This window comes from Oncorhynchus clarkii, chromosome 7 (genome assembly GCF_045791955.1).
Source record: "Oncorhynchus clarkii lewisi isolate Uvic-CL-2024 chromosome 7, UVic_Ocla_1.0, whole genome shotgun sequence".
Taxonomy (NCBI): Eukaryota; Metazoa; Chordata; class Actinopteri; order Salmoniformes; family Salmonidae; genus Oncorhynchus; species Oncorhynchus clarkii.
This window is the reverse complement of record NC_092153.1, coordinates 15,555,321-15,573,920: the sequence shown is the minus strand read 5'-3', so window position 1 is coordinate 15,573,920 and position 18,600 is coordinate 15,555,321. Positions and strand designations below refer to the sequence as shown.

The 18,600-nt window shown below is 43.7% G+C and overlaps 2 protein-coding genes across 8 annotated transcripts in view; both read right to left on the bottom strand.

Annotated features, from left to right (window-relative positions):
- Positions 1-38: 38 nt before the first annotated feature.
- LOC139412935 (ELAV-like protein 1) lies at positions 39-9,619 on the bottom strand. Of its 5 annotated transcripts, none has more exons than XM_071159828.1 (7): positions 9,486-9,619; positions 8,467-8,674; positions 6,118-6,301; positions 5,288-5,391; positions 4,243-4,396; positions 3,926-4,151; positions 39-3,824 (listed from the first exon to the last, which is right to left on the bottom strand). In XM_071159828.1, exons 2-7 carry the CDS (start codon positions 8,500-8,502, stop codon positions 3,500-3,502), a joined length of 1,029 nt encoding a protein of 342 aa, XP_071015929.1. In that variant the 5' UTR covers positions 8,503-8,674; positions 9,486-9,619; the 3' UTR covers positions 39-3,499. The 5 variants fall into 5 exon arrangements, with proteins under 5 accessions (XP_071015929.1, XP_071015928.1, XP_071015930.1 ...); XM_071159827.1 differs by having other exon boundaries at positions 6,085-6,301; positions 9,486-9,601; XM_071159829.1 differs by having other exon boundaries at positions 8,467-8,526; positions 9,486-9,599.
- Positions 9,620-12,658: 3,039 nt separating this feature from the next.
- LOC139412934 (phospholipase D1-like) overlaps positions 12,659-18,600 on the bottom strand; it is a 25,519-nt gene continuing 19,577 nt past the window's right edge. For all 3 annotated transcript variants that reach the window (XM_071159824.1, XM_071159825.1, XM_071159826.1), the window contains 12 exons: positions 18,115-18,337; positions 17,762-17,890; positions 17,123-17,241; positions 16,913-17,026; positions 16,728-16,838; positions 15,771-15,859; positions 15,350-15,463; positions 15,226-15,275; positions 14,865-15,002; positions 14,420-14,573; positions 14,038-14,155; positions 12,659-13,872 (listed from right to left, as the gene is read on the bottom strand). In XM_071159824.1, the coding sequence (XP_071015925.1) occupies positions 13,648-13,872; positions 14,038-14,155; positions 14,420-14,573; positions 14,865-15,002; positions 15,226-15,275; positions 15,350-15,463; positions 15,771-15,859; positions 16,728-16,838; positions 16,913-17,026; positions 17,123-17,241; positions 17,762-17,890; positions 18,115-18,337 (1,584 nt within the window). In that variant the 3' untranslated portion in view covers positions 12,659-13,647. The remainder of the gene's footprint in view (positions 13,873-14,037; positions 14,156-14,419; positions 14,574-14,864; positions 15,003-15,225; positions 15,276-15,349; positions 15,464-15,770; positions 15,860-16,727; positions 16,839-16,912; positions 17,027-17,122; positions 17,242-17,761; positions 17,891-18,114; positions 18,338-18,600) is intronic.

The following is an 18,600-nucleotide window of genomic DNA, read 5'->3' as shown; positions in this document are numbered from 1 at the left end:
TTTCCCCCCACCTCACAGTACACACAATAAGCCAAAAGGACGATCCTGCTGAGCTTTATAAAGCTTACAGGTATTTTATTCAAAGTAATTGTGTGTTAGACAGGTTCTGAACAGGCCTTCCTTCAAAACCAAACAGAGGAAATCAAAATGAATCCATTAAAAAAGTCAAAAGGAACACACTCCAACACAAAAAAATGTACAAACATGTAAAACTACATACAAGTCAAATAAATTACGTCTTTGTGCCTCCACTGCTGTTGCCAGGTTCTTCCATCTCTCCCACATAAATTAAGGCTAAAAACAGAGGTTAACCATAATCTATTTACTCCAGTAAACCCACTAGCATTTCAACATAGTAGCACTGAGAAGCTAGCAAAGCAAGAGCTGATTAGTAGAACTCAATAGAAAAAATATCAAAAGGATGAGAACAAAGAGTCAAGCAAGTGAACCACTCCCCCTCTAGTGGTCATTTCTGGTTCAGAATAACCACTCCCCCTCTAGTGGTCATTTCTGGTTCAGAATAACCACTCCCCCTCTAGTGGTCATTTCTGGTTCAGAATAACCACTCCCCCTCTAGTGGTCATTTCTGGTTCAGAATAACCACTCTCTCTAGTGCTGCTTCTGGTTCAGAATAACCACTCTCTAGTGCTGCTTCTGGTTCAGAATAACCACTCTCTCTAGTGGTTGTTTCTGGTTTAGAATAACCACTCTCTCTAGTGCTGTTTCTGGTTCAGAATAACCACTCTCTCTAGTGCTGTTTCTGGTTCAGAATAACCACTCTCTCTAGTGCTGCTTCTGGTTCAGAATAACCACTCTCTCTAGTGCTGCTTCTGGTTCAGAATAACCACTCTCTCTAGTGCTGCTTCAGGTTCAGAATAACCACTCTCTCTAGTGGTCATTTCTGGTTCAGAATAACCACTCTCTCTAGTGCTACTTCTGGTTCAGAATAACCACTCCCTCTAGTGCTGCTTCTGGTTCAGAATAACCACTCTCTCTAGTGCAGTTTCTGGTTCAGAATAACCACTCTCTCTAGTGGTCGTTTCTGGTTCAGAATAACCACTCTCTCTAGTGCAGTTTCTGGTCCAGATTTTTTTTTTTTAAGACCCACCACATATTGCATGCACTCTGTTCAGGACTGTTCCATGAGAATCTTCTCCTTTAAAAAAAATAATGACTAACTTGAGGCCTACAGAGAGGATATTCCTGTGACAGGAGCGGTATTTTTTGTCCACGTGTGGAAACTAGTAAGGCTTTACAGATCTGAAGACAGAGATCACAATACCTTTAGAAGAGAGAATTATAAAGTCTGGTTACTAGGCTGTTCCCAGAACCCAGATGAAGCCTACTCCTGGACATAAAATCATGCTCACTGGAGAATCTCTATTGAAAGTCCAGGAGACAAGGCCCTACTTTTCTAAAACAAGGGTCACCCATTATGGTGAAGGTTAGGACTGTGTAAGGGTAAACTGATCCTAGATCTGCTGCAGCAGGAAACTAAACTAACTGTGTTGTGGTGCTGCTGTAGTCAGTTACTTACTCTCCAACAGACTACAGTACTACACTCTCAAACCTACATAGGAAAGCCCTTGGTGATGAAAAGTGCACAAAGATATGTTAAAAACAGATGTAGGAATATTCGCTTGATGGAAAACCAACCCCCAGTCTTCTTCCTGAAACGTCACTTGAATATGCCTGGGTTCAGCTTTCTTTAACCCAAGTTTTTCGGTTATTGCACATTTCTAAAATGGCAGACAGTTTCTCAGGATGACTGTGTTTGTTGGCTGCAAGGCAGATCAAAGGTCCATGAGTGAAACCGCCTCCTGCAGTACCTGTATTAGAAGACTATTCCTTATGGGTTCATCAGTAACTCCTACATCCTATTAACATGAAACAAGACTTTCAGTACCTCAACTGGAGGACTCCCATCTTTGAAAGCCCTCTGCCTCATGGTTCACACACAAGTTTGAATGGAAATAAGGCCAACGTCTGAGGTGTTTTACAACGATGCCCTTCAGACCATCTCAGAGAGTCAAACTAAACATTATGATGTTGACCATTCAAACGTCCTGTAATATCCCAATGGGAATGGAGTGAGTAGTGTCATACTGTAGTATCATCATAATAGCAGTCTGGTGTCTGTAGCTTCCCTCAGCTTCTACAATCAAAACAGAAAACCCCAAAGAAAATCCACAAACCAAAACCTGAAGAAATAAAAGAAACAAAACCAAAACGTTGAGTCAAATCTAAATTAAATTTAATGATTGCATGTTCAAAGTAAAACAATCAAAACAAAGGACCAAAAACAGAACCAAAAAAAATCAATCACAAAGGCCATAAATTCTTCTTTAGCTCGAGATGAGCAGTAAAAAACAAAAACAACTCAACTCTCCGATCAGTAGTCTACGCTTCGACGAAAAAAGAAAAGTTACTCTCAAAGAAAATTCAAAAAAAACATCAGATACTAAAGAGAGAACTTTTTTTTCTACAAAAACAGCAAACTGGATGAGAGAGAGCTGTGTTGCTCCACTCTTGTTAGATTCAGCCTTAGTACCGGTTGTTCAGATGTCCAAACTATTACTGGTGAGAGGAAATGAGTCATAACGGCAAGCATCTTTCCCTACTCACAAAGCTTCTCAGAGGACTTAATGCTGATCTAAGATCAGCTCCTCTCGGTCCATATAAATCGTACTTATTTATGATCCTAGATCAGCATGTGAATACGGGCCCTGGGATCATATCCTTCCATTTCTTTGGTCCTTCTTAAACATGTTCCTACTTTAAAATCTCCAGAACTTTTTTTAAAATTTTTTACATGGCCTCTCAGAGTCAACTTTTAAAAGACCCCCAAAACAGGACACATGCTGCTATGTAATGGTACCATCCAGTACCTAACATGAGGCATAGAAAATTGCTTCCGCACGGTGAGAGAAGACCAATGTATGGTTTACGTCAAAACAGCCGACTATCGCTCTGACATTATATAATAAGGATTTAAAAAGTGCTTTCCTTTTAGAATGGCTGGAGACAGTGGATGGCTTGACAGGGAGGGTAACTTAAGGCATCTATTTCTACACTGGAAACAGCGTCTAAGACGGCATGCTTCCTCCTACAGTGGGGGACTAGACGCATGACTGTAGCACATCCTTCTCCAAGTCCCTACCGTGGTCCTACCATTCATATGGCACATAGTGACACTAGTTAATTCTCACAGGAAAAACAATCTAGTCTTGAATTGTGAAATTGGTCACCATATCAGGATAAACATTGAGAACTGCGTTTGGAACATCCCAAAGCATGAGTAAAAAAAAAAACAAGAGAAATATCAAACTCAGCCTAGACTCTGTTAGACTAGTACAAAGATGCAGAGTGAGAATGGGCTTAGTGAGATAACGCTAAAAACACGTTTGTTTTGTCAAACTGAGGCAATTTACCCTCCATATTAGAAGCCTGGGGTGAGGTTTCTCTCCTCCCTCTATCACCCCACCTCCCTCTTCTCTCTCTACTTGTGGCCTTTGCTGGTCTTGAACGACACCTGCAGGATCTTGTCCCCGAGGCGGTAACCGTTGAGGCTGCCGATCGCCATGGCGGCCTCCTCGTAGTTCGTCATGGTAACAAAGCCAAAGCCTTTGCACTTGTTGGTGTTGAAGTCGCGGATGACCTTGACGTTGGTGACGGCGCCGAAGGGCCCGAACATCTGCCACAGGATGCCCTCGTCGGCGTCCTGGCCCAGGTTGTAGATGAAGATGCACCAGCCAGCGGTGGCGTTCCCCGGCACACTCACCCCAGACATACCGCTCATATGGTCCACAGACATGGGAGAAAACCTGGGGGAGGACAGAGGGGGCTAGGGTTATCAATCTGTCTCGCTTCACACTAATTTTTAGAGAACCTGAGAGGGGACAACGCTTCAGTGTGTGTGTGTTACCTGAATCTCTGAGCCTGGTGGTGAACTGGCCCTCCAAAGCGGCGTCCCTGGTTGTGGTAGAGCTGAGATATGAGCTGAGTGTTCTTGGCCTGGTTGGGGCTGGCAGCAAACTTCACTGTGATTGGCTCAGCGGATCCGGGGGGTTTCTGTCCGTTCAGGTCTTTGATGGCGTCCTCAGCCTCCGCTCGCTTGTCAAACCGGATGAACGCCACCCCCCGAGACAGGCCTGGGAAAAGACATGAACAGGACAGGTTCAGCTGAGAGACAGACGAACACAGCGAGGCCTGGTTCTAGAATGTGTGTCTGTGTAGTCCTACCAGAGGCCTGGTCGACCAGCACCCGGGAGTTGATGATGCGTCCGTAGCGAGCGAACATGTCCTCCACGTCTTTCTGGGTCATGGTCTTGGGCAGGCCACTGATGTACAGGTTGGCATCTTTAATGGTGTCAGAGCTCGGCCGCGCATATGAAACCTAACACCAGAGGGCAGCAGAGAGCACATTACACACCACTGACAATACCCTCAATAGTACACACTGATTACACACAACCCTGAATTATATCTAGCCAGAAATGAGAAATTACTTTAAATAAAAAGTGGTTATTGGAAGGTTGTTTTAATTATGTTTGTATATTTTTATGCAATCTTGTCAAATTAATGTTTGTAATTGCCTTATGTTTTGAAATTACAAAATCATGAGTTTACTTTTATAAAGCCTCCATGAGTAATGTCTCCAAAACTAGAAAATTAAAAAGTGAAAAGGTGCCTTGACTGACCATTGTGGCTTTTACGTAGAAAAACCATTCCCTTACTAAGCTGTGGTGGGCAATATTGAAGTTTCAAAATTACGTAAACAACTATTATAGTACCAAAATCAACATAGGGAAAAACATTCTCAGGAGTGATTTTTTTTCTCTCGTACCAAACCAAATAAAAAATTAACGTGTAAAATGTCAACCTGAAGTAGTGGTGCTGAATAAAGAAATTAAAATCAAGTTTAGTCCTCAATAAGGATGAAAATACGGTTGCACTTCTCTACTCCATTCGTCAGAAGCTGGGCCAGTGATCTATCAGACGTAGTCCTGTCTAATATAGACCCACACTAACGCCGATTCCCAAATCCAACCCTAAACTATTGGCACTACATGCCCATCTGAAACGATTGGGTTGGTATTTGCAAAGAAAGGCTAACATAACACCATATTGCTAACACCCACACAATCCTTTCAGATCCATAGGAGGGCCTAGGAGGAAGCGTCTAGGGGTGGATTTGACAGTCAGCCTCAGTAGAGAAGGGCTAGTTTAAATGACATGACATGGTTGGGTTGACACAGTACTGTAGGAACACCTTATTGCACGTTACCTTGATAGTTTTAGACTGTAGCCTTAGTCCATTCAGAGTATTGATAGCTCTTTCTGCATCGCTAGGGGTAAGATAGTTAACAAATCCGTACCCTAAACTGTGGCCTAGAGAAAAAAAAAAGGAAAACAATAAAATAAAATAAAAAAACGTTGTATAGTTTCAAATAAATCGGCACACTGGTCAAATAAATGATTAAACCAAACAAATCTACACAATGCATGCTAGTCGTAAAACAAGTAACAAAGAAATAGGCTTCAACCAAACTGGACTGTTTTCCTGGAATAAGGAAAGCCGAGCCCATCACGGACAGAACGAGAGCATGGGTAAATATCTACACCAACAGCCTTATACAAAACAACTATGTGGAATACCTCATATCAAGTTTAGGAGGACAAATGTTCAAATTGCAGCGAGACATAGTCCTAGGCCTAAACAGAACATATGACATGAAGCTGTTTGCATAGATACTACAAACATCTCACCACAAAGTTACTAGTGAGCATGCCAAAGATGTCTGTCTCATCAGCAGTTCTCATACACCTACATGAGGCAGACAGGGCAGTATACCAGTTACTCTACACACTGACTGGTTGGCTTGAACAAACATGTTATGGAGGTGCCCGTCGTAATATTTCAACAATTATGGGGGTCCCCACGGTTTGTTAAAAAGGTACCCCTGAGTCATGTTCGGTAGGACGCAACATAGCAAAATGTTCAAACACGCCCCTGTAAAATGTGAGCCATACACGCAGAGCAACTCCTCCATCCATTCTACTCCAAGGTCAGAGGTCACACACCTGTAGTGCATTGTGGGACAAGGTGTTCCGTACCTGCCACTTTGTCCCGTATGAGCTTGGCGGACTCCACCTCGCCAATGCTGCTGAAGAGGCTGCGTAGCTCGTCCTGGCTCATGCTCTGAGGAAGGTAGTTGACTATCAGGTTGGTCTTGGCATCCGTCACCTCATCTCCTCCTCCCATGTGATCCTCGTAGCCGTTGGACATGTCATACACCTCCTGGGGAGGGAGGGGAGAGAGAGGGGGGCACAGTTAAGGAAGAGAAAAACAGGCATTCGGAAGTAAACCAGCATGGCTGAAACGTCAACGGGATGCAGATTTTAATTTAGAAAAGGAAAACAATATAACATTTTTACAAATTCGACATGCAACATTGTAAACATAGTATCCTAATCTACAGAGCCTAATTACACCCCAGATGTAGGAGCACCATGGTGGATGGCAGCAGTGACTGTAGCTCCTCTTACCCACAAGTGAATCACCTGTTGTGCTTTCACAGCCAGACTCAACAATAAGCTACTCTCTACATAATCATGGACCAGGCATTATTTATTTTTTTTAAAACACACCTATACCCAGCCAGCTTCGACACTGCTCTGGGATAAGAGGTTGAGATCCAGAGACCACAAACGTCACAGAACATTGGGATGATTCTGTGGTGTAGAATGGAGAAACTCCCCGTCAGCCCCACCACATTTCATTTATTTCTGCAGCGTTCTAAATAACTTCATCCCACTAACCAAGCCTGGTTGTTGTGGTCTGACAGAGTTCTAAACCAGGGGTAACCAACCATTCATTCCGGAGAACCTTTGAGGCATTGATTAGTAGAAACAGCCATCATGGATGTTAGAACAGGCCTTGTGAACAGGCCCTGCTTACCCAGCAGGGGTCACGGTCACACAGAATTCTGCATTTTTCACGCAGAAAATAAAGGTATATCTGCTGCGTTTTGTAAAAGCAAATGTAAAATGCTTATTGTAGTTCCTGCTCGGAATCAGACACATTTTGTGCTTCCGTTGCACTTCTCCACTCAGATGAGAATTTGTGGACGGACATTATTTGAGCAGACTGCCTGATGTGCAGCTACTTCTCTCTGTTACTTTTCTTGGTTCAGGCTCATTTTCTCCAGTAAAATGCAACTATTTTATGGTAAAACGCTAAATTGATGCAAAACATTAGGAAATGTACCTGGCTACATTCTTTCTATGATAAACAGAAATATGATGGTCATGGAAATGTTTTTTTTGCAAGAAATACCTTGCTTTTTCATATGTAAGAAAATGTACCTGTGTGACAGCTAGCCAAATAGGCTTGCACTTCTGTTGTCATCTGATGAAAATTAAGCTATTTTCTGCAGAATGTGTTGCACTAATGTGTTTTCTATGAAGCAAAACGATAGTTGCACACCCCCCCGATCACTCTATTGAATCAACAAAAAACAACTTTCAATATAAAACTCAGGTGAAATAGTTTTACAAATATTTTTTTTATGGCCTGCGTTTTGAAAATGCAGATATCTGAACTCCAATGCTACCCCTGCCCAGTGGGAAGAGGGTTAGCTAGCTGCTACCACCGATCTGAACATTGCATCCCCTTGACCAGGCCTCAGTGCTGTTTTCTGACAGCCCCTCAATGAATGGAGCGCTATCTGATTGTGTATTCTGTGGGGTAAGACAGTTAGCCATCCAGCAGGCCCTTGGATGAATGAAACTCCTGTATTTCACTAGTAAACATGACCAATACTGATGGGTCTGACTATGAGGATAATTTCTATGCCCTTTTCCTCTACTTGCGAGCAATAAATATTTATACCAGTATGTTAATAAGTGTAGGTACTCAAACACTTCCTCTTATGATGCTTGTGTATAGAGTGATGTTGAAACCCCAGTGTTAAATTAAAATCTTATTGGTCACATACACATGGTTAGCAGATGTTCATTCGAGTGTAACGAAATGCTTGTCCTTCTAGTTCCGACCGTGCAGTAATAGCTAACAAGTAATTTAACAATTTCACAACAACTACCTTATACACACAAGTGTAAAGGATTGAATAAGAATATGTACATATAAATATGGATGAGCAATGGCCGAACGGCATAGGCAAGATGCAGTAGATGGTATAGAGTACAGTATAATCCTATGATATGAGTGATGTAGGGTATGTAAACATTATATAAAGTGGCATTGTTTAAAGTGACTAGTGATACATTTATTACATCCTATTTTTAATTATCAATACATTTGAAAACCATGGGCCAAAGCGTAACATATTAACACAATCTGATTAAATAGCTAGCTAGCTAGCTAGCTAGATTACAGTTGTTACAATATAATTACTTTAGGACTGATCTAGATCCTCCCCTAACGGGAAAAGTCATACTCACTTTTAGGTACCTGATGTGGCCTCTTCGAACAGCCATGAAGACCCCTCGCTGCTCCCAAAGCTCGAGGAAGTAGCACAAACAAAATAATGTATAAGGGACAAACCAAAAAAATAGGGGTGAGGAGGGGGTAGGGTTTGTTTTCAAACAAAATTAATAATGAGCTAAACAAAAACGAAACGGTAAATTGGGCCTCCCACTTCTGGCGCACCTGTGAAGAAGAGCAGAGCATTATTTTGTTAGTCCCCGAGTGCCTAATTAGCTTACGACCACTGAGCTATTACGACTGTTATCTTGATGACGTATGATTTGTGGCATGTTTATTTAGCAACCAGACTGTACACAGTAGCTAGCTAGTACGTTGGCGAACTAACATATTAGCCAACTACTGTAGCTAGATTTGGCCTGTTTGTGTCTAACGTTGCCTCATCGAGCACTACGGTAGACAAATGAGAGCAAAACATTCCAACCGCAACGTTAGTTACTAGTTTGTGTGAGTTAGCGAACGTTAGTACCTAGCGAGTTATATAAATATCTAGCAACTATTTACGCCAGGGGGCGTGAACACGTTGGTTGCTTACTAGCTGGCTAGTTAATAACTAGCTAGCAGCAGCTACTACTACTTTCCTAACTGCAAAAGGAAGAAAATAACATTCGCAAACGCAAATGGACATTGCCCTGCTAATTAGCGAACACATTGCTACAGGAAAACGTTAGCTAACTAGGCCACATGCCCACCGTTCCCTTATTTTCGCGAGCATGTGTTGAATGCGGTCCCTCTCCCCCACCTAAAACTCCGACACCTTGTTCAGGGCCTTGTTAGCTACAGTTAGCCACATAGCTAGATTAGCCAAGCTGGCAAATATTTGCTCAAATATCATTCTGTGGTTAGCTATCTGGCACTGGTGGGGCCTACAAACCCGCATTGCTGGCATCCGGCTCTGTTGTAGCAGAGCAAAATGGTAAATCAACAACTGGATTACTACAACATAGCTAGTTCGACAACCATATAGCTAATTTACCAGTTTTTTGTCGTTGGTGCTTTCGCTGTTCTTGCGTTCCGTGTTTTTTTTTGCTAGCTAACGTTAGCTGACAGCTCCTTCTCGCAGGCACCAAAACCAAGAGGACCGCTGACGAAAGCAGATCCACGCCCACCTCTGCAGATGATTTGTTACCGCCCTTGTCAATTACAGATGTACGGGCACTTTATGTCCTCAGGGTCAATTTGGGGGATTTTATTTAAACATATATGTTTTATATATATATATATGTTAAGTTTACAGTACAATCAGAACACCTCTCTATCAAGTATTTTAGCTACTTTTCAGATGCATTTTATACCTCAATTTCACTGTTTTGTCCTTGTCCCTGACCCAGACTTTTGAGCTTGTATTGTTTTTCTATCAGAAAACATTATTATACAAAATATACCTGTCCTTTGAGGGCAAATTCCTTTAATTTTTTTCAAGAGAATGTTAATTTAGTTACACTGAAGCACATGGCTGTAGCAGACAGTTGTTCCAGATGTGATGTAAATGTTGTTTGTGTAGAGAATATTTTTGACAGTCATTTCCAAACAGGCTATAATTTCTTGTAGATTGTTTTATAAACACTGACAACTAAAATATTGTGTTATGTATATTATTATTATTAATAATAATAAGGCCAGCATCCCGGAGACGCCTCTTCACTGTTGACGTCAAGACCGGTGTTTTGCAGGTACTATTTAATGAAGCTGCCAAACTAGACCCTAATGTACTTGTCCTCTGGCTCATTTTTGCACCGGAGCCTCCCCCAAAAAATAATCAAAATCAAATGTATTTATGAAGCCCTTCGTACATCTACTGATATCTCAAAGTGCTGTACAGAAACCCAGCCTAAAACCCCAAACAGCAAGTAATGCAGGTGTAGAAGCACGGTGGCTAGGAAAAACGCCCCTAGAAAGGCCAAAACCTAGGAAGAAACCTAGAGAGGAACCAGGCTATGATGGGTGGCCAGTCCTCTTCTGGCTGTGCCGGGTGGAGATTATAACAGAACATGGCCAAGATGTTCATAAATGACCAGCATGGTCAAATAATAATAATCACAGTAGTTGTCGAGGGTGCAGCAAGTCAGCACCTCAGGAGTAAATGTCAGTTGGCTTTTCTTAGCCGATCATTAAAAGTATCTCTACCACTCCTGCTGTCTCTAGAGAGTTGAAAACAGCAGGTCTGGGACAGGTAGCATGTCCGGTGAACAGGTCAGGATTCCATAGCCGCAGGCAGAACAGTTTAAACTGGAGCAGCAGCACGGCCAGGTGGACTGGGGACAGCAAGGAGTCATCATGCCAGGTAGTCCTGAGGCATGGTCCTAGGGCTCACGTCCTCCGAGAGAGAGAAAGAAAGAGAGAATTAGAGAGAGCATACTTAAATTCAAACAGGACACCGGATAAGACAGGAGAAGTACTCCAGATATAACAAACTGACCCTAGCCCACCGACACAAACTACTGCATCATAAACACTGGAGGCTGAGACAGGAGGGGTCAGGAGACACTCTTTCTATTCTGGTTAGAGCCAGTTTGCGCTGTTCTGTGAAGGGAGTAGTACACAGCGTTGTATGACATTTTTCAGTTTCTTGGCAATTTCTCACATGGAATAGCCTTCATTTCTCAGAACAAGAATAGACTGACGAGTTTCAAAAGAAAGGTCTTTGTTTCCAGCCATTTTGAGCTTCACCTGGCAGCCCTGAGGGAGAGGACACACACAACTGGGTAAAGAGAGTGACATCTCTCTGGAATGAAATGCTGCCCAAGTGTGCATGTACGTACATACATTTGGATCACCACAGAGGGCCAGGGCTGGTGTGTGTGTGTATCTTTGGATATAGTAGCCCGGGCAGCTCTAGGGTACCATTACAGGTGTGGTAGGTGGAATTACAGCAGCTGTGAGGCACACTGCCCCGCCCACTGTGGTTAAACCAGGGCGTGGTCAACCAGTCACGGTAGTCATAGATTCCTCAGCACTGCAACTGGAGAGGATTCACATCACAGTCATTAGATCAGTACAGATCCCCCCCACCTCTTTCTGTGTGGCGTCCACAGCATCGGAGTCTAGGTGCTGACTGCTTCCTGTGTATCTTTGAAAGACACTACTGAAGGGAGCCAGCTCTGAGTCCACCTGAAAGCAGGTCAGTCACATCATGTCTCGCTCCATCCACCAACACCACGTTGCACCACAGACTGTCCAGGAGTTGGCGGATGCTTTAGTCCAGGTCTGGGAGGAGATCCATCAGGAGACCATCCGCCACCTCATCAGGAGCATGCCCAGGCGTTGTAAGGAGGTCATACAGGCACGTGGAGGCCACACACACTACTGAGCCTCATTTTTACTTGTTTTAAGGACATTACATCAAAGTTGGATCAGCCTGTAGTGTGGTTTTCCACTTTAATTTTGAGTGTGACTCCAAATCCAGACCTCCATGGGTTGATAAATTTGATTTCCATTGATCATTTTTGTGTGATTTTGTTGTCAGCACATTCAACTATGTAAAGAAAAAAGTATTTAATAAGAATATTTCATTCATTCAGATCTAGGATGTGTTATTTTAGTGTTCCCTTTATTTTTTTGAGCAGTGTATTTCCTTAGTCACGGGGTTTACTCCACACAGCACAGACATTCCACCACAGCAGAATGTCAAGTTCTACTGTGAAGAAACAAAACAAGGTGGAAAAATAAAGTCAACCAATTCAAAATCAAAAGTGTGCACGCATAACTTGCCGTTTTTCTCCAACCGCAACAAATTATTCAGGCATTTCTCAAAAGAGAGAGAGAAGCAGCAGCATGACAGCGATAATGAAGTAAGGAAGGATTTTAAATGAACCACCTCCCACAGGGTGCCTGACAAGAGCTGGTGTATACAGCTACATGGTACATAATGTATTTTTACACTGGAGCCTGCTCCTCCTCTCACCTTAATCAATCAATCCTTTTAAGTACGTTTTAAGTTGTAAGTACGCAAGTGCAGACAGAGAAGATAGATGGGTGTGTGGCGCCCTCTCCTGGCTGGTGTGGACTGACATTGGTAAGAACATCCCATCGGTTACGCGCTCATCCCAGCCATCATTGCAGTAGAATAGATCTGGCAGTTGAGAACCAGAACAGCATTCGAGTTTCTCCAATAAAGTTGATTTTCTAATAAAGTATATTGAACATGTATTTAGAAATTATGGGATTGATGATTTAATTAAATAATTGGCAATATGATACATTATGTATACAATTGGCAATACAAATACTTACAAGGCGTGATAGAACAGTAGGTATACTTAAAGGCAGAAGACCGAAGGCCGTAGGTAGTTGCGATTCATGCTGAAATTCAGTGAGTTTTTAATCGTGAAATTTTGTGGTTAATTTAACATAACATTTATGGTGAGCTTTAAAAGTCTCGTTTTACAATTACGATTTTACAGAACAATTCCATATTTAGATTGTAAACATTTACATGTGTTCTTCTCAAAGACAACCTCCATTCTAGAAAGAAATAACAGAACTTTAGGCACTACAGCTAAAGACAGTATGTGAGCTTACGTAGTGCTACGACCATACGAACATGCATAACCAACAGAGTAGGTGACAGGCATAGGAATGTCCAGGGTCGTGTTCAGAAGGCACAAAACAGGACAAAACATTTAGAAATGAAGGAGGTTCTACTTGGAATAAGGTGCTCATTTTCTTCACCCATTTTCAGGTGTATTCAGTCAGGTGAAACATTCTAAACCTATACATTTGCAGATAGAAATATATGAATATGGAGCTAACCAGGTCCCTATCCTACATGATGAGAAGTGATGATCTGCTCTACACAATATATTTCTATCTGAATATCCTGTAGCGCTGTGTCCTCCTGAATGGATATGAGAACCCTGCACTTCCTCATTAGTCCACGTGACAATCAGTCTCATTGGCTGAGTTGTGGATGTGACGGGCCAAGCAGCATCATGGTCCTCCATGTTTGTGGTTTATGTTGTCATCTATCAGCTGGAGGTCCAGAGTTCATTCTGTCAAACTTCATTCTAAAGATCCACAGTTCAATGCAGTGGTCTGTGTGTGTGTGTGTGTGTGTGTGTGTGTGTCTTGTCCTGTGTGTGTGTGTGTGTCTTGTCCTGAGTGTGTGTGTGTGTGTGTGTGTGTGTGTATCTAGTCCTCTAGGTCCAGATCTCAGTAGGCACCATGCCCTCCTTGGTCCCAACAGAAGGCATTAGGTTCTGTTCTGAGAGGAAGTCCAGAGGGAATTGAACCAGGAACCCTCTGATCCTCCTTAGCTCCTCCTGGGCTTTACCTGGGTCAGACTGGGCCAGGCCTGGGTTCGTCTGGTAACTCTCTAACTCAGACATGTTACGAACCAGGGAGGACGGCAGGCACCGGAACACCTGGAGAGAGAGGAGGGAGGGAGAATGAGAGAGTAAGAGAGAGTAAAGTTAGTTAAAAATCTCTTTCATAAAGCAGGTTGCACACACACACACACACACACACACACACACACACACACACACACACACACACACACACACACACACACACACACACACACACACCTTCTCATAGATGGTTGCGTTGCGTCCAGCGGTGGTCATCCAGACATCCTTATAGAAGCGGTCAGAGATAGGGTCAGACACATCTATGGTCGTGTCCATATGGGCTCCAAGGATAGTCCTGACAAGAGAGAACACACACACACAATGAGATGTGTACTGTCTTAGTGATCAGATGAGGTCCAAAAGAACAGTTACACACACCCAAACCACCCAAGGCATAGCTGCAGTGTGTGTGTATGTGTGTGTCAATGTGTATATATGTGTGTGTGTGTGTGTGTGTGTATACGTGTATATATGTGTGTGTGTGTGTATATATATGTATATGTGTGTGTGTGTGTGTGTGTGTGTGTGTGTGTGTGTGTGTGTGTGTGTGTGTGTGTACCTGAAGCACTCTAGACGTAGCGCCAGTGCGTAGCGTCCAGCCTGGTACTCATGTCCGTCCATCACCGCAGTAACGGTCTCAGAGTCCTCAATGATCACCGCCACCTCGCTGTCACGCTTCCCCAACATGCTGCGGTCGTTGATGTTGGCCGAACCTAACACAGACACACAGACACACACACACACAGAAAACGCATCAGATTGCAGCCAACGCCAATGGGATGAACACAGAGGCTGCAGTTCACTCATTCACCAGCAGAGGGATCAAGAATAAAAAGTGAGGCTCCATCCAACTCTCAGCATCACTTTGTGAATTCTTAGTCATGCTTGTTATATGAATATGAAACATGTTGAATACTTTTTGTTTCTCACTCCCTGAAATCCCTTCATGAAAACATACGTACTCACACAAGACCACCTTCTCCCCACCCCCAACACACACCTACCGATGATGACGGTGTTGTCGTCTGCGATGAGCATCTTGCTGTGGACGTAGATGAGCTCTGTGACCAGGCGTCCCTCCAGCTCAGCGTGGGTCCTCAGACCACAGAACGAGATGTAGTTCATCCACTGTAGTTCATCCACTGGAACACACACACACACACACACGCACACGCACACGCACACACACACACACACACACACACACACACACACACACACACACACACACACACACACACACACACACACACACACACACACACACACACACGGTTAGTTCTCAGACCACAGAACCATATGGAGTTCATCCACTGGAGGTGTGTGTGTGTGTGTGTGTGTGTGTGTGTGTGTGAATATCCTTACTTTCTTTCTTCAGCTGGGAGATGATGGAGTATTCACCTCTGATCATGGTCCTGAAGAGGATAGGAGAGTTCAGTTAATAATGAAAACACTGCATGTTGTGTGTGTGTGTGTGTGTGTGTGTCACCTGTAGTTGAAGTGCATGACGGCCTGAAGGGCGTTTCCTCCCCCTGTTGTGATGTCACCTTCAAACCCAGGAAGTAGTGGAGTCACCACGTACACACGGAACTTCTTGCCCTCCCTACAGAGATAAAAACTCATCAAATACTACACACACTTCACACACCAACACACACACTAAAACACACACAAACACACGCACCTCACACAACAACACACACACCTCACACACCAACACACACATACACTAAAACACACACAAATCTCACACACAAACACAAAAACACACACACAAACACACACACCTTACACTCCAACACACACACACTAAAACACACATAAACACACACTAAAACACACACCTCACACACCAACAAACACACTTACCAACACACACACACACCTCACACACCAACACACACACATACTTGTGAGCTCTGAGGATCCTCTCGATGAGCGCTTCTCCAATCTTGTTATAGACCATCTTGTTGTCTGAACAACTGATGAAAAACTGGTTCTGATGAGAGAGAGAGAGAGAGAGAGAGAGAGAGAGAGAGAGAGAGAGAGGAGAGAGAGAGAGAGAGACAGAGAGAGAGAGAGAGAGAGAGAGAGAGAGGGGAGAGAGAGAGAGAGAGAGAGAGGGGAGAGAGAGAGAGAGAGAGAGAGAGAGAGAGAGAGGAGAGAGAGAGAGAGAGAGAGAGGAGAGAGAGAAAGAGAGAGGAGAGAGAGAGAGAGAGAGAGAGAGAGAGAGAGAGATGAGATAGAGGAGGTGAAGAGTGCTAAAGTGGAAGAAGGTAGGGTCACTCACTGGAATTGTTATGTAGTGATCTGTAGGGTATGTCGTGTTATGTCGTGTTATAAGGTGTATATGCACCTATACATAGTTGAGGTGCTATGGCTTGCTAGTACTAAGGAGTGCTATGTAGAGTGTACTGGATGCAGTGCTAGACAGTGTAATGTAGTAGTATGTACAGTGTATGTACCTCTATGTAGAGTGTACTGGATGCAGTGCTACACAGTGTAATGTAGTGGTATGTACAGTGTATGTACCTCTATGTAGAGTGTACTGGATGCAGTGCTACACAGTGTAATGTAGTGGTATGTACAGTGTATGTACCTCTATGTAGAGTGTAATGGATGCAGTGCTACACAGTGTAATGTAGTGGTATGTACAGTGTATGTACCTCTATGTAGAGTGTAATGGATGCAGTGCTACACAGTGTAATGTAGTAGTATGTACAGTGTATGTACCTCTATGTAGAGTGTACTGTATGCAGTGCTACACAGTGTAATGTAGTAGTATGTACAGTGTATGTACCTCTGTGTAGAGTGTACTGGATGCAGTGCTACACAGTGTAATGTAGTAGTATGTACAGTGTATGTACCTCTATGTAGATGAAGTGCTTGCTCCTGGCGATAGTCTGGAGGTAGGCGTTGTGGATGGACTCCTCATGATACTTAATACCTGCTGACCAGTCAGCTGCTGACCGCAACACCTGGACAGGACAACACACGTTAGTGTGTCAGCAGTGTGTGTGTGTGTGTGTGTGTGTGTGTGTGTGTGTCTTACCTGTACTCTAGTGGGAACACAGTCGGGCACCTGGTACCTCAGCTCGCTGGCACTGCTGTGAGACTTGGGCAGGAGGTACGGGTAGGAGAGAGAATGATACTTAGGCTTCATTATCTACAGAGAGAAAGAGAGAATAGACAGACGTGGAAAAGCGGCTCTCAGTTCAACGAGGCACTTGAGGTACGGTAACGTGTGTGTGCTGTGTCTGACCTTACAGAAGTTCCAGCGCTGTATGAAGTGTCTGGCCACATCCCTGGCAGCTTTCCCATGGACCACGGAGGAGATGTCATGCCACGGCATCCTAGGAGTGGTGTACCTGTCAATGAAGTCTGGAGAGAGAGAACACCAACAGTTGATCTGATAAATGAGGTGTTATTACCATTATATCCACATACTAGAGGAAAACTACTGTCAAAGAATGTAGTATGTGCGCTAGCGTGTGTGAGTGTGTGTGTGTTTGTGTGTGTTAGGGGGGGGGGTTGTGTGTGTGTGGTAGGGAGGGGTTGTGTGTGTGTGTGTGTGGTAGGAAGGGGTTGTGTGTGTGTGGTAGGGAGGGGTTGTGTGTGTGTGGTAGGAAGGGGTTGTGTGTGTGTGGTAGGGAGGGGTTGTGTGTGTGTGGTAGGGAGGGGTTGTGTGTGTGTGGTAGGAAGGGGTTGTGTGTGTGTGGTAGGGAGGGGTTGTGTGTGTGTGGTAGGGAGGGGTTGTGTGTGCAACTGGTCTGATCCCCCTATCTGTCTTTCTCTGTTACATTCTCTCTCTCTCTCTCTCTCGTGTGTGTATGTGTGTGTGTGTATGTGTGTGTGTATGTGTGTGTGTGTGTGTGTGCGTGTCTGTGTGTGTGTGTTCTACCATCGAAGGGTTTCTCCAGCTGTATCCAGTCCTTGTAGACGAAGTTGCAATAGTCTTTTCCATGCCAAAACCTGGTGTTACCCCTCAGCTCTCCTACACCTGTCTGGAGGCTCCGCACTGAACCACTGCCTGCATAAACACACACACACAGACATGCACGCACGCACGCAAGCACACACACAGACACACACGCAGACACGCATGCACACACACACACACACACGGACGCACGCACACAAGAGAGAAAGAACACAACAGAGAAAGAGAGAGGGGTCAGATCAGTGACACACATATACACAACCCCTCCACACACACACACACACACACACACACACACACACACACACACATACCAGCGCTGTCCAGGGAGCTGATGCTGTCTGCATGCTGGAGAGTGTGTTTGTGGAGGTGTTTGACCAGGGAGAAGTGCATCCTCCTGGTTCGTCCAATCCCCTTCAGCCGTGGAAGCTCCACCCCTGGGTTGCCAGGCAGTGATTGTTTGCCTCCGTTGCTATTGGCGGCACCATCAGTAGAGAACACTCCCCTACTGGAGGGATGGTGGGCAGAGCTCTGAGACTGAAGGTGGGAATAAAGATAATGGTCACTTATTTTTGTGGTATTATGTATTATGTTTTATGTATTATGTATTATGTATTATGTAATATGTATTATGTTTTATGTATTATGTAATATGTTTTATGTATTATGTATTATGTAATATGTATTATGTTTTATGTATTATGTATTATGTATTATGTATTATGTAATATGTATTATGTTTTATGTATTATGTAATATGTTTTATGTATTATGTATTATGTAATATGTATTATGTAATA